Raw genomic sequence first — 16,668 nt, 5'->3', positions numbered from 1 at the left:
ATCTATCTATCTATCTATCTATCTATCTATCTATCTATCTATCTATCTAAGAGATTTATTTATTTTAAGGAATTGACTAATGCAGTTGTGGGAGCTGACAAGTTCAAAATCCATAGGGAAAGTCAAAAGGCTAGAAACTCAGGCAGACGTCAATGCTGCAGTTTCGAAGAATTTCATTTTTTCTTAGAAAACTCAGTTTTTGCTCTTGCAGCCTTCTAAATGACTAGATGAGAGCTACCCACATTATTAAAGGATAACTTCTTTTACTTAAACTCAGTTGGTCACAGATGTTAACCACATCTATAAAATACTTTCACGTCAATATCTACATTAGTGTTTGATTAAATAACTGGGTACTACAGCCTAGCCAAGTTGACACATAAGACTAATCATCACAATGTGGTGAAATACAATATGTAAAAATCTTTGAAATAATTTTACCTATATGAATACAGCCTACTCATTTGAACCATTTCATTCAGTTGCTATTAGGTCTCTTCGAAATGCTAAAAGTTTGTCATTGACAGGCTTTGCTCCAATAATAAAAACAAAACAACAACAAAAACAAAAAACCCAAGAAGCTTAATTCAGCCACTGAATGTGAGTAAGATGGTAATAGTGCAGAGAACAAGAAAAACAAATATAGAAGTACCTTCAAATATTTAAGCACAAAGTAAAATGTTTTGGTTTTGAGATTTTGGGGTTTTTTGTTTGTTTGTTTGTTTTGGTAGGAAATAATCTGGAGAATTTTCAAATGTATTATGTGTTAGTGTTATGCTTGTTTCAAGGGTTAGAGATGTAGCACGATATACTAACAGCAGCACTTAGTTTCTCTCATGTCCAGTACAGACAGCTCCTTCTAGATTATCTGTTTACTGAAGTAAAACCTCTACAGATGTCTCAGTGAATTAAATAGCATCAGAATGGAGAGGAAATCCTCCAAAAGATTAAAAACTATATATATTGTATGACAATACTTAACATTTTTAATTTGATGAGTTTTATAAAATTTAGGGACCCATTACATCAAAACTAAACTAGATTTCACTGAAGTGAGAAATCTAATAAAAATGCCACTTTGACTTTTGGCAGGTTAAAAGGGAAAGAGTTTAGAGTGATTTAAAGGGGAATAAAAGGACAATGAAATTTAGAAGGCCTGAGGGACTGCAGTAAAGATTAGTTTTTCTCAGAGGTGGGGTAGCAAGATGATGAATTATTCAGACCGCAACCAAGGTGCAGTGAGCAACTTGCCATCTGTTTCCCCTTTTTAAATTATCATTACTTAACCACACATCTTAAAATCTTTGAATGCCTAAAATCAGAGTTCTTGAATGTGTCCTGTTTTTATTCCCTAATTAGGTTAATTTTACTATCACTTATGTGATCTAACTTGAGACTTTGTTTTATCGTATAGTATATTTTTGCTTCAATCAAAACATTAATCTGAGAAAGTATATACAGGTGTATTGTTTTAAGAGGAGGGATAATCAATTCTTATTTTCCTCAAGGTGAAAAAATACATATTTTTGAGAAATTTGTCGATTGTTTTTACAAAGATTGGCATTCAATTATGACTTAATGTTTGCTATTTTTTTATAGCTGAATGTGGAGGTCGTTTTAAAGGAGAATCATCAGGAAGAATCTTATCTCCTGGTTATCCCTTTCCATATGACAATAATCTGCGTTGCATGTGGATGATTGAGGTAGATCCAGGAAACATTGTCAGGTAAATGGATTTCATTTTCTCAAAATTACTGGGGAATCTGAAATTCCTGAACAGCCTCATTATACAATATCAAAGGTTTTTCAGTATTTTTAGCCTTGGCAAAGAAAGATGTGGTTTTCATCTGTTTAAAGTATGAAAAGTATTCAGAAGCATGATTTATTGATTTATGGGTCACAATGGTAGCTCATATAATCCCTAGAGGGAAGCTTTTCGTAGTTATAATAGACCACAGAGATTAAGAATATTTTTATGCTTCTTTGAGACTTTAATCTTTCAATTCTTGGTGATTCAAGATGCTAAGTCCACCATTTTGCTAAGGATATAAAGTTGTGCATGTCACTATTGTAAGTTCAGCCTCGTGAACATTTGGAAGAATTAAACAAGGAAGGGAATTCAGTAATATTCCATCTTCCCTGGCTGTAGGCATATCTCTGGAGCATCAGCTCTCTGCTCCTTTAACCATATTTGATTTCTCTTTCCTGCTGAGTTTAGTTAGGTGGCTCACAATTCTTCACATTATCAACCCTTCGATGAGGGGAGAACCATCACCTCCTAAAACAACAGCAGTGAGGTTTCCAAGGCTATCACATTCTCTAAATCCTAGTTTAACTCTTATGGTTATGGCTGGGAACAGATTAATAAATGAACAAATAAATCCTCCTCTCAGAACAAATCTGAGCTAGTTGGTGTGTTATCACTCTCAAAACAATGTTTCATATGAATGAAATTTCAGACAGGCTTCTGGGTGGTGAAGGTGGTTATAGAAAACAAGTATTATACTTCATATAACATGCTGAAAGGTACACTCCGTGAATTATTCAGTGTGAACCGGTGTATTACTTTTGCAAGGGAATTTGCAGAACTCAAAATAGACTACATAAGATCAGTTCTCAGCCTGTTTTTCTTTAGTATAGATCACACATTGTATTATTTAAATATTAGAATTAGTAAACTTGACAATACTAAATTCAACAGGATTCTGGAATTTTTTTAAATTAAAGAACAGTATTTGATATTAAATTGCAACACTAATTTAAAGCTATGACTATTCTCATATCAAACATGAATGCGATATATGTAGAGAGAGAATTGAGCATGTTGCTATAATTGGATTTCTAATTTTTGGCACTGGCCACAAAAAATATCAAACACTAATTTCGTCTAGATTAGATACAAAGCAGACTTAACATGAAGCAAATTTTTGGTTTTTGTGTATTTGGGGGGGTAGGTTTGGGTAGAAAATGTTCATTTCACATTAAGGAACTTCCCTTTTACTCTTAGATTACTGGGTGTAATTGTAATGTTGAATTTTTTAGAAAATGCTTTTTCTGTATATCTTGAGATGTTCATGTAATTTTTTTTCCTTATACCTATCATTGTGATGAAATATATTGATTGATTTTTTAATATGAACTAATTCTTACTTTCCTGGAATAAACTTCATTTTGGTTCTGATAAAACAAACAAACTTGAAATGTTGGTAAAAATATATGCTATGGAGTCAGAACACTTGAGTTCAATTCATGACTTTGCCACCCTATGAGCAGTTTTATTTAATCTGTCTCAACTCCGTTTGCCACATTTATAGAACTGAGATAAAATACCTTCCTGCTTCATTGGGTCATTATAACAATTAAACAAAGAAAATATATGTAATGCATTTTGCACAGTGCCTGGCATGTACTAGATCCTCAGCCAGTGCCTGCCATGAACTCCATGCTCCCTAAGTATCAGCTACTCTGGCTACAGTTAAAATTCAGGAACACAGAAAAGAATGTATGTCTGAAGTTTCTGTAATTTGCAAAGGTGATATAATAGTACTTCTAATCCTATCCTAGAAAAATAAATTATACTGTTCGAGAAATATGTATTAAGGTTAGATATGCTGTTTATATAATTCATTTTTTATCTGATAGAATAAAGGAAATATCTAATAAAATCAAAGATGCATATTTGTTATATTCTTTATTTAAAACTGAATCCATGTTTAAAATAATCAAACAGAGATATGTGGTTCTCCCACAGCCTACAGTTTCTTGCTTTTGATACGGAAGCATCACATGATATACTCCGAGTTTGGGATGGTCCACCAGAAAATGAGATGCTCCTAAAGGAAATTAGTGGATCTCTTATTCCTGAAGGAATCCATAGCACTCTCAACATAGTAACCATCCAGTTTGACACAGATTTTTATATCAGCAAATCTGGATTTGCAATTCAATTTTCAAGTGAGTTATTTTATTTCTTTAATGCAAAATAAGAATGCTATTGAAATAGTACTTTAACTTTACTGCCCAAAACTTTAATTTTAAAATTTTAATGATCCTAAATATTCTTATTTCTAGTCTTCCTATTCATCTTCAGTTAAGGTAAAATATACTTGGAAAAAAGCAATATAATTAACTTGGAATTAATCAATTAATCATTGAGAACTTCTACTTGTCAAACCATTTTTTTAAAGTACAAGTGATGTTAAAATAATTCAGCAAATGAAATAATACTTTACAAAAGCTTGTAACCTCAGTTTACCATAAAACTGTATATTTCAAAATGTGAAATTTTTGTAGATAAGGAAGGAAATTAATACTTGCCATTACAAAAAAAGCAATCCTATATTTTTACTAATTTTGTTTTTCTTCTTCTAAAGATCTTAATTATATATTCCCAAATATCTTTGAGAAATATTTTAGATCTACTTTTAAATTAAAGACTTCCTATAACAATGAAATGTCATTCATTGTAAGTAATTACCAGTGTTCACGACATTTTTTTTCTTCTTTTTTTCTTTCTATTGCATTGCTAAGTGGCTAAATATATGTTGTTCTGTAAAAGGGATTTTTGCTTAGTAGCTGGAGAAAATGAATAAAAACTTTAAAATTTTAATTGTTATATTTTTACTTTTATTGCCAACATACATTGCCTCTTTGAGAAAATTATCTAATGGATTTTCTAATTTTATAGTCTTTAAAAACCCTATTAACAGAAACCTATGCAAATTTCTAAGATCATTTATGGAAAGCATGCAAACCAGTGTTCCTGAAATGTACCTGAATTCAAGTCCTGGCTCCTTACTAACTACTGAGTTTGGGTACCTGATCTCATCAACTGAGGCTGAATTTTCTAATTCACATAGGTATAATAATGCTTATCTCATAAATACATTATTAGAATGTAACATGATCATGTGTACGCAGTATTTGGTATCAAGTATATAGTTGGTGCTCAGTGAACTGTTACTACTATATGAGTAAATGTAAAATTGAAATCCTTTGAAAAAAAGTTAAAAAAAAAAACCCATAAAGATTAACTTTTGAAATGACTGTCCACAAAATATATTGCTTTTGAGTAAAGAACTGGTTAAGACAGTTAAACAACTTGGCTGACTTTTGGTTCATAGAACAGAGTTGTTTGACATAATTGACTAACATGAGTGAATTGTTTTATATGGTGTAAGCCAAGCTTGTGTGAGAGAAGTATAAATCAGTATAGAAGAACCAATGTCTGTAAATTTATACTTTACCTTCTGAGAAAAAGAAAAAAGAATGAAAAATGAAATTACCATGTAATTGGTGAATATAAATGGCTTCTATTCTTCATATTTATATCTTCTAGTTTTTACTGCTTACTTTTCTTTTTATGGGGATATGAACAATTTGTCAGAGATTGACTGCTGTTTAATTTCAGTTCTTTCAAATTATCGTTTGGCAACTAACAGTTCCCCTTTCCTTTACCTTAAATGAGTAATATATAATATTTTATACTTAACTGGTTATTGGGATTTATAGTCTGGTTATACTCATGTGAAAAATTGCTTGAGGCTAGTGTTGTGAATGCCAAATTCATCTGCTTAATAGATACCGGCTGTTTTATATATGTTTCCAGGAATTTTTAATGCAGATTTGTCAGTTAAACTAGTAATGCATTTTCATATTTATTGTACTTATAGGGCATTTAAAGAAACAATATGCATCATACCAGAACTTTAATAAATCTGTCTTCATAATATTCTAAGATGCATAGAAATTTGTACTCGTGATCTGAGACTAAAAACCTACCCATTGAAATAAAATTACTTTGAAGGTGAATATATTATATTTTGAAAAGCATCAATCGATGAAAATTAGTCACTTGTTTGGATATCTTCTATTACTCATTTTTACATGACTTTCCAAGTATCCAAATTTCAAATTCAAAAATACTCTTTTCATGAATGAGATCTTTCTTGGTGTGCCAGAAACCATGTCTGGTGCTTTATACACATAATCTCATTTAATCCTCACAAAAGCCATATGATTTACGTTGGGTCATCCCCACTTCCCACATAAATACAGGGAGGTTCAGAAAATGTGTTAATTTGTTTCAGGTCATAGTAAGAACAGATGCCTGGAGCTGTGGCTCAGATCCACGTGTGGCTGAAGGGAGCTTTTTGCTGTTTCAGGTGCCTAGTAAAGGCTTGGTAATTATTGCCATTATTATGCTATCATTATTATTTAGATACATGTATTAATATGCTAGAGAAAATAGAAAGCTTTTAGTTATAAATCATTAGTTACAATGAAGTTCTACAATTTAATCAGCTTGTGTTTCTGATTATGCTCCCAAGTACCACATCTTACACAAGCGAAGCAGTGACAAGGCATGAAGGAAAGCATGAAGGAATGCGTGGCCTTTTAGAAGGGACCGTTGCCCCCTCTGACTACAGTCATCTTGCCCTATAGGAAGACAGGCTACTTTTATTTATTTTTATTTTTTTTTAAGATTGATCGATTGATTTGAGAGGGGTGGGGGAGGGGGAGAGGAGAGAGAATCCCTAACCAGACTCCCTGCTGAGCACGGAGCTCCAAGACGCCTCAAGGGGCTCCATCTCAGGACCCTGAGATCTTGACCTGAGCTGAAATCAGAAGTCGGCCGCTTAACCGACTGAGCCACCCAGGCGCCCCAAGACCGGCTACTTTTAAAATGGAACTTGAAATAAGGAGTTTTATGTAAAGTTATCTAAGTTTCAAGGTAAACAATCTTAAAGAAAATGGTAATAAACTACAGGGCAATAAACCACTGCTGTAGGTGAAATTCGGCTCACAGGGCAGAGTGTCACTTCAGTGGCTTACCTGATGTCTGCTCCCCTATATAAATTTGAATCATGTTACCCATTCATTCATTTGTTCATTTACTGTAGGAGAGTCTATTAGGGACCAGTTATTAAACATATTTATCTCCAATTATTTCTCAATTGCATTTTCCCTTTCATGCAGGCAAATCTCTTTAGTTTCATAAATACACGCCCGTACACTCACTCATACTCACACACACACTCACACACACACCTTGTGCTGCTTTCTGTGTAAACATTTTTCACCTTAAGCATTTCTCTGCTCTTTTGCTTCACTCTTGCTCATTCTTCCAGACTCGGCGCAAGACTTCTCTTTATAAAACATTTTCTGCCCTCGCTTTCTAAAGCATATTCCAGCCCATGCCCCAAGCTCTAGCTGTATTTTTTTTTTCCAAAGAGAAGAATATAGTTTCTAATTCATTGTTCTGAAGATGTTTTAATTATGTGATCTTTGCTCCCCAAATGTATTGTGAGTACCTTTGTTTCCCTAATGTCCGTAAAGAACAAATTTTCTATTTAGGACAATCATAAAATTTATTGTTCAAACCAAAGATGATTGTTGAGAGTGAAAGAAGACACTATTTAAAATTAAGCTGGACAACAAGCATAAGCCAGGACAGTCATAGCCAAATTAAGATGTATCATTTTAATTAAATCAGACTTGTATTGTATTCTGTCCCCTTCCCTCCCCCCCACCTCCACAATGCTTGGTCCTCTTTTGAGCAAATAGCTGTTGTTTAGTGAGTGTCAAATAATGAATTTTAAAAAGAGGAACAAGTCAGGCAACACTAGCAGAAAAGCCTTCAGCAACAAAATGCAACCAACGAAATGTATTTCACCGAACTTGGTGCAAGTGAATTTAACTGAAATGTAGGTCACATACCAACTTCATAATCATCATTAAGCCACTATTGGCAGCCACATGCCTTCCATTTCATGATCTGTTCATTTATAGAGTATGTCACGTTGCTTCTTGGTGTTATAGTCTGCAAGGCACTTTTGCTTAATCAGAGCTACTTAAGTCTAACACGGCCACCTCATGCTGTCCTGTGTGCTGTCCTTGGTTCTCAGCAGTCAGCCTCTGTATCCCCTGCTTCAATGTGTAATCTGCCTCTCTCGTCCCACTTTAGTTCCACAGGGAAGTCATCTTTGGGGTATCATGCTGTCATTTGCCCACAGAATAGCTGCTTTTGACAGAGCATTTTCTATGCTCTTCACTCTCTGACCTCTCTTAAGAATCTGCCCCCGCTAGGTAATACAGCATACGAAGGCCTATAGCTTATGCTGTTGAAAATTCTCAAGGAAATGGATCCCTTAGCCAGGAGAGGTTGATGTCTCCCAGCCTCAAAAGACAGCATGGTGCCCCCGCCTTTGTTCCCTTTTGGGAACAAAGTACAGCACACCTGCATTGCTGTGACAGTCAACTAGCCACTCACTTCATTATCCCTCCAGCCAGACTTTTCTCCACATCTCCACCTGACTGATGTTTCTAAAATACAAATCAGACATCACCCCTCCATTTCACTTTTTTTTTAATGGGCACAAAGTTTTAAGTTCAAAACTTTGGCGTTACATTTAAAGCCTCCATGATTTGCACCCAAACTGCCTGCCAGTGCCATCCTTCACTACTCATTATACACATCCAGTCATATGACGACACTGTCCTGTCCTTTCACATTTCTCTTTCTCTTCCATATTCCTAAAACACATAGGTCCACATTCAAAATCTATAAATTCTTAGGCATTTTTCCAAGGTCCAGGACAATGATACTTCTGGTACCGATGAACTCCTAGGCAGAATTAGTCACTGCCACATCTGTACTGCTCTGGTACTAGGTGCAAATTTTATTAGAATTGCAATATGGTCGAGTGTGCCCAGGGCAATCCCAGTTTATGCATGTTGTCCTAGCATCCTGACTGGTTTGGCACTTGGATCTGTATTTTCTGTTTTTTTTTTTTTTTAGCAAAGTATCATTATTTTGGCCAAAATAGGCCAGTATTTTACAGTAATAGACTAGTATTCTGCTAAAATACCCAAGGTGTATTTATTAGACCTCTCTTTTGTATTTGACCTCACCTAGCCATGGGTGAGATATGTTTACAGGGCTCAGAGTAATTATTATGCATGATTAAATTTGAAAAACAAATACTGATAACCCATCTCCATTTTCTAATCTTTTCCATATGCCAGGTAATTCATATTTCCCTTTCAAGGAGAATTTATAGGACACTTGTAGATAAATAAAATATTCTCAGATATGAACATCTAACTCATTCTGATCTTGGTAGGTAGTGGGAGAAGCATTTGATGCTACTTCCCTGCAAGCTATTTTGTATAACAGCAAGTTATGTCATGGTCTTGCTGTGGTTTGAAAGATACGTAAAGCTGTCAGAACATGAATTGGCAGGATTAGCAGGAAAAATGTGTTCTTGAAATATGCACAGAAGTAGAGGCTCAGGAGATGCACTGGAAAGCTGAAGTATATAGTCTGCATTACCTTGTTATGAGTATTTTTGTTATTTATTTTGTGGGGTCAATTCACAACTATTTATTTTATCATAGAAATAATTTTTTATTGTGTAAGACTGATGAATCACAGACCTGTACCTCTGAAACAAATAATACATTATACGTTAAAAAAAAAAGAAGGGAAAAATGAAGGGGGGGAAATCGGAGGGGGAGATGAACCATGAGAGACTATGGACTCTGAGAAACAAACTGAGGGTTTTAGACGGGAGGGAGGTGGGGGGATGTGTCAGCCCGATGATGGGTATTAAGGAGGGCATGTATTGCATGGAGCACTGGGTGTTATATGCAAACAATGAATCATGGAACACTACATCAAAAACTAATGATATAATGTATGGTGACAACATAATAAAATAAAATTAATTTAAAAAATAATATTTTTTAAAATTTTATTGCAGTAAACATTTAGGGCAGCAGTGAGATTTTAAAAAGTACATGTTTAATGAAAATGTATGTACTGAATATTCATTTCTTAAGAAAGCTGATTTCACCATTCAAAAGGCAGGTCAGTTCAGCCAAAGGATACTGTCAAGAAGAGCCTAAGCAGAGATGCCCAAAGATGTAAGACAAACTTATCTTTGAAAAAGTTGAAACTGGGGCGCCTGGGTGGCTCAGTCGTTAAGCGTCTGCCTTCGGCTCAGGTCATGATCCCAGGGTCCTGGGATCGAGCCCCGCATCGGGCTCCCTGCTCCACGGGAAGCCTGCTTCTCCCTCTCCCACTCCCCCTGCTTGTGTTCCTGCTCTCACTAGCTCTCTCTCTGTCAAATAAAGAAATAAAAAAAAAAAAAAGAAAAAAGAAAAAGTTGAAACTGGGTCCCCAAAAGATAGCAGGAAAGAATCTAGAATATTTTTATTAGTATTTGTAAATCAAAGTATTTTGGTACATCCAGAAACATATTTTTAGCAGAAGCAGAGAGTCCCACACAATCCCCTTTCAGTAAAACATGTTGAGATAAGTGGTAAAAATGTTTTACAGAGGAAATCATATGTTGATTGATTATTTTTCTGTGCAACCAAAAAGTAATATAATACTGAATTACGTGAGACTTTATTGCCTCATGTTCATGTTAACATTATACAGGAGGTGGAGGGGCAATTTTATATTCTAAAATATAAAATATAATTAAATGGTCATTTGAAGCCATGATCATGTATTAACTCCAACTTCATCTGGATGTATTAAATAAGTCTTGGTTATTTTAAAATACCTGTCTTCTATAGCCCTGTTCTTAGTGCAATTATATCCTAAATGAAAATGCTCCCTGGCACCATGACATCATTTGTAGTAATGGGTCTGTTTTTTCTACTAATGTATTAACTGTATATGACAGATGGGTTATTTTGGTTGAAAATGTAGCGTGTATGATATTAAAACATGAAATGTTGGGAATTTAGAGCTAAAGAGTGTGTTATTTCAAGATAGCGATATGTGGTATTCTTGTTTTATGAACAAATTCTCCACACATTTTCAGACAATAGATCATTAGAATAGCTGTTTAAATTAACTACATAGTTTTTAGATTTTTAGTACTGATATGTTAAGGATTATGTACACATTGCTCATAATGTCGGTATGTTAATCATCAAAAAGCCCAATAGCATTTCAATTAAAAATAAAATTGACTCTGAAAATGCAACTTGCACATAATGTCTATTAACATACATGGGGACCATAGCAGTGTCAATTGACCATGTGAAAACCAGAAGACATAGATCCGCTTAAAAACATGACGTTTCATTTAGAGCAAATGAAAACCCTACTAATTTCATTACTTTGTATTCTAAATTTTCTTCCTCATGCATATGAAAATTAATATGCCAGCTTCCATTGAAGAACTTCACAAATAGCTCAATAAGTTCAATTTTATGTAAGTTACATTATTGCTTTAGAGAATCAGTAACATCAATCGCCTCAAATATTTTAACTCCAGTAAAATTTTGTTTACATCCACTTCATGAAATCAAAGTGTCATCTTTGAAAGTTCATTGTGTCAAAGAAAAAACATCTAGTATTACAAATTCAGTTAAAATTTTAACATTTTAATAATTTTAAATTTATTTAGACTTGTTTTATGGTCCAGCATATGGTTTTCTAAAATACTGTGTGCATTTGTAAAGAATGTGCACTTGCCAAATGGAGTGTTTTGTAAATACCAATTAGGTATAGTGGTTGATAGTGTTCTGTTTGAAGTGTTCTATATCATTACTGGTTTTCTGTGTACTTTTGTTTATCAACTAATGAAAGGAAGTGTTGAAATGCCCGGTTGCAATTGTGGATGTGTCTACTTATTCTATCTGTCCTGACATATTTTTGCTTTGTGTATTATGAAGATATGTTATTAGGTGCATAACATTTTAGGTGCTATGTCTTTTTAATGAGCTGACTTTTCATTACTAAGAAAGATGTCTCTCACTGATAATCTACCATGTCTTGAAATTTTCTTTGTCTCATATTAAATATCTTATGATTAGTATAACACTGGTGTACTATTCAGCATCCTTTTAACTTGGTTTGTCTGTATATTTAAAGTATGTTTTTAGTAGATAGCACATGATTGAGTCTCAGTTCTTTATACAGTCTGAAAATCTCCACTTTTTATATAGTCTTTAGACTGTTATTAGACCATTTACATTTAATGTAAATTTTTCATATGGTTTACTTTGTCTACCATATTACTATCATTTTATTGGATCCACCTGTTCATTGTTCCTTTTTGTAATGATCATATTTTTCTCCTCTATTAACTTTTTTAAACTTTTGATCCCTTTCACCCATTTCTCCACCTCCCCCACCCCCTGCCTCTGCCAACCACCTATTGGTTCTCTGTATCTATAAGCTTTTTTTTTCTATTTTTTAAACTTTTTTGTTAGAGTCCACATATAAGAAAAATCATACGTTATCTGTCTTTCTCTGACTTATTTCACATAGTATAATGCCTTCAGTGTCCATCCATGTTATCCCAAATGGCAAAGTTTCATTCTTTTTTTATAGCTTTTTTATAGCTGAATAATATTCCATTGTGTGTGTGTGGCTAAAGAAACCACAATTTCTTTATCCATTCCTTTAACAATAGACCCTTAGGTTGTTTGCATATCTTGGCTATTGTAAATAGTGTTGCAATGAACTATATATAGTTTTGAGTTAGTGTTTTCATTTTCTTCAGATAAATACCCAGAAGTGGAAATGTTGGATCATATAGAAATTCTATTTTTAATTTTTTGAGGAATCTCCATACTGTTTTTCATAGTGGCTACACAAATTTATGTTTCCACCAACAGTGCACAAAGATTACCTTTTCTCTACATCCTTGAGAACACTTATAGTTTCTGGTCTTTTTGATAATATCCATTCTAAGAGATGTGAAATGATATTTCATTGTGATTACATTTGCATTCCCCTGATGATTAATGATGTTGAGCATCTTTTCCTGTACATGTTAGCCACCTGTACATCTTCTTTGGAAAAATGTCTGTTCAGATCTTCTGCCCATTTTTTAATTAGATTGTTTTCTATTTGTTTTTTTAAGTTGTTTTTTGCTGAGTTATATGAGTTCTTTAAAATATTTTGGGTATTAGCCCTTTATCAGATATATGACTTGCAAATATTTTCCCCCATTTAGTATGTTGCCTTTCATTTTGTTGATGGTTTCCTTTGCTGTGCAGAAGCTCTTTAATTTGATACAGTCCCACTTATTTATTTTTGCTTTTGTTTCTTTTACTTTTGGTGTCAGATTTTTAAAAATATCACCAAGACCTATGTCAAGTTGCTTAGTGCCTATGTTTTCTTCTAGGAGCTTTATGGCTTCAGGTCTTACATTCAAGTCCTTAATCCACTTTGTGTTAATTTCTGTGTATAATGTAAGATAGTTTCATTCTCTTGCTTTTGGCTGTCTAATTTTTCAAACACCATTTATTGAACAGTCTGTCTTTTCCCCATGGTATATTCTTGGCTACTTTGCTGTAAATTAATTGACCATATATGTGTGGGCTTACTTATGAGTTCCCTATTCTGTTCCATTGATCTATGTGTCTATTTTTATGACAATAACACACTGTTTTAATTATGATAGCTTTGTAATCGAGTGTGAAGTTAAGAAGTGTGATGGCTCTAGCTTTGTTCTTCTTTCTCAATATTGCTCTTCTATGCAGGGCCTTTTGTGGTTCCTTGCAAATTTTAGGATTATTTGTTCTATTTCTGTGAAAAATGCAATTTGAGAGGGATTACATTGAATTTGTAGATTACTTTGGGTAGTATGAACATTTCAACAATATTAATTCTTCCAATCCATGAGCATGCATATCTTTCCATTTATTTGTATCTTTTTCAATCTCTTTTCTTAATGTGTTGTAGTTTTCAAAAAACAGATCTTTTGCCTCCTTGGTTAAATTTATTCCAAGGTATTTCATTCCTTTTGATGCAATTTTAAATGAGATTTTTCTTCTTAATTTCACTTTCTTAATGTATTAGTTATACCTTTTTTGTACCTGCTCTAATATTTATAACATGCATTTTTAACTTAGCAAGACTTATCATCAAATTCTGTTATACCACTTCTCATATAAGAACCTTACAATACTGAATTTCCATTTCTCCTTCAGTCCTTTGGGCTATTGTTTTCATTTATTTCACTTCTATATATCTTAATACCATAGTAAATTTTTTTTTAACTTTAAGCAGACAATTTTCTTTTAAATATTTTTTAAGTAAGACAAAGTTCACATTTTAAAATTTTAATATTAAATATAGTTATTTGTTTTGTGATAAAAATACAAATACAAATTTTGATGATAAATAGCCTCATGATAAAAACAAAGCTCTCATAAAATTAGGGAATAGAAATAGACTTAGACTTGGTTGTGGTGTACATATAATTCATAACTGTGACCGAGCAAATGCTACTTATCACAATAAAAATGTTAAAATTTACAGATGTATTTACATACAGTGAAATAATTTAATTACATTCATGTATGTGTGTGACAGAGGAATGCTGATTCAAAAATGAATAAGTGAACTTGAGTATGTACCATTTTCTCTTTTTGTTGCTCCTTGTCATTCACACTTTGAAAGATTGGCATCTCTGAAGCACTATTTTGCAAAATAGACCAAAATGTTCTACTACCATGTTGAAATTTTTTGAAAATGAAACCTTTAAGTGTGGTTTTCATTAAATCAGTTGAAAATCTTTAGTCAAAGTATTCAGTTATTGAAGTGGTAAAAATCTTCAGTTTTGAAGTTTTTAGTGAATTACAATTATCAACAACAAAGTTTAGCATCAGGAAGACATTTAAATATTATTTTTATAAAATTGTGAAAGCTCAAACACTATCTTATTTGAAATTTGAAACTATTTTATTTTTAATTGTATTACATTTACATTTCATGCTGGAATGGAATAAAATTGAAAAAACCCACAATCTTACAGTTTGTAAGTGAATATTTTAAAAATCATAATTTAAGGGGCACTTGAGTGGCTCAGTTGGTTAAGTGTCCGATTCTTGATCTGAGTTCAGGTCTTGATCTCAGACTTGTAAGTTCAAGCCCCGCATTGGGCTCCACTCTGGGTGTGGCGCCTACTTAAAAAAAAAAAAAAAAGATAATTTAAGAAAATAAGTATTTATTGTAAAAATCTTTGTCAAAGAAAGGTATCTGAAAAGAGATAAAATCCAGTACCTGTGATAATATTTGAGGTGAAATATATGCACATTGCTGTATGAAAAAAATCAAATTGAAACTTTCCTCCGTTTTAAAAATTAGCCCTAAGCTTACCAGATATCTCAGCCTACCAGATAGCTATAAAGAGACATCAGTTGAACATGCCAGTGACTTTAAATGTATTAAAAATATCTTTAACAATATTAATAAAAATAAGAATATATTAATTCTTTAGGAAAAAAGAGTAAAAAGCACTAAATAATAGGTAAGAAACCAATTAAAAATGTGCATATGTACCACAAATGATTATTTTGATTACATTATTTTTAATGTTTAGATAATTCAGATAAAGAGTGTGTTTCTTTGTGCACAGACATATGGCATTTTTTTAGAAATTATTTTAAAAACAGTTTTTGTATGGATAACTCCTTTGAAATGTTCATCAATATAATACCAATTTTGTTAGTCAATACATATTTTTAATTATATAAATTAATTTTAACTTCTTGTTTCATTCTTGGAACTTTTCAGTTTGAATGATAAAAAGTCACCTGATTTTAATACCCATTTTATTATATTAAAGCTGTGTACACATCTGCTGTCCCTCTTAGATTATGTTCCTTTGAAGAGCAAGGATGTTAACATATTAACATTTGTATCCCTAGAAATTGGCACTGCACCTGGTACTTAGTACTTAGCAAATGTTAAATGAATCTGCTTGAATAGGAAATCTTTTAATAATGTAAAACCAAAGTGCACTGATACTATATACTGGCAGTTAAAAATAATGTAAAACCATTTTTATATGATTTTTCCTTTTTTGCTTATTATTTCTAGTGATACCTTAATATTAGAATTCAATTTCAAATTAGACTTTTGTATAATCTTTTATAATTTTTAGATATAAAATCAATTTCCTGAATAGGTAACTTTGGGTCATCAACCTAACATGGCTTATGATTTCACAAAAATTGTATCAGTAATTTTATTCCCATTTTTGTCCTCATATTGGAGCATAAGCCACAATGAAGGTAGGGAGGTGTTGTCTCATTAAAATATATCTCCAATATCAAGCATAATACCTGGATCATTGTGGGTGAACAATTATCTAGTGAAATAATTGAATATATCTCTTTAAAATAAATTTCTATATTCTTAGAAGTATATTACAACACTGGTTTTGAAGTTCCTTTTGCATCCCGTGCATTAGCAGCTTTGTTTCCTCCTGGGTTGATGGGAATGTCTGTCATGCTGCCATCTACTTTAACCTGACTTGCCATATCATTAGGTGTATCCTTAGAAACATAATGAAATTCTAAAGATAGCCACATACTGAATAGCTGGCAGAGTGTAGGCCTAGTAATGATGTTGAACATTCTTTATAATCTTGTACAAAGCAAGAGCTCAATCAAGGGCAAAATACTCCAGGGTGAAATCCACCTCTAGGTTACCATCTGCATTTCAAATATTTTCTGATCAATTTGACTCTGGATGGAATTTCCTTCCAGATTAAATATTCCCATTACCCAACTTGATTTCCTTATGGACAGTGAAGTTGAAAATATAGAGCCATTTCTCAGTCAATACAAAAGTATAAGGCAATGAAACTGGAAGGGGGGAATGAATGTAAGGTCTTGTGAATACCA

The 16,668-nt window shown here is 32.9% G+C and overlaps 1 protein-coding gene across 3 annotated transcripts in view; it reads left to right on the top strand.

Moving 5' to 3' along the window:
- The window catches only part of CSMD3 (CUB and Sushi multiple domains 3), a 1,201,062-nt gene that overhangs the window by 903,041 nt on the left and 281,353 nt on the right, over nt 1–16,668 (top strand). For all 3 annotated transcript variants that reach the window (XM_035011782.1, XM_035011781.1, XM_035011780.1), the window contains 2 exons: nt 1,600–1,726; nt 3,752–3,954. In XM_035011782.1, the coding sequence (XP_034867673.1) occupies nt 1,600–1,726; nt 3,752–3,954 (330 nt within the window). The remainder of the gene's footprint in view (nt 1–1,599; nt 1,727–3,751; nt 3,955–16,668) is intronic.

The sequence above is a fragment of the Mirounga leonina genome, unplaced genomic scaffold (genome assembly GCF_011800145.1).
Source record: "Mirounga leonina isolate KUSES-001 unplaced genomic scaffold, KU_Mleo_1.0 Mir_165, whole genome shotgun sequence".
In the NCBI taxonomy this organism is placed as follows: domain Eukaryota; kingdom Metazoa; phylum Chordata; class Mammalia; order Carnivora; family Phocidae; genus Mirounga; species Mirounga leonina.
This window is presented reverse-complemented; position numbering and strand designations above follow the sequence as displayed.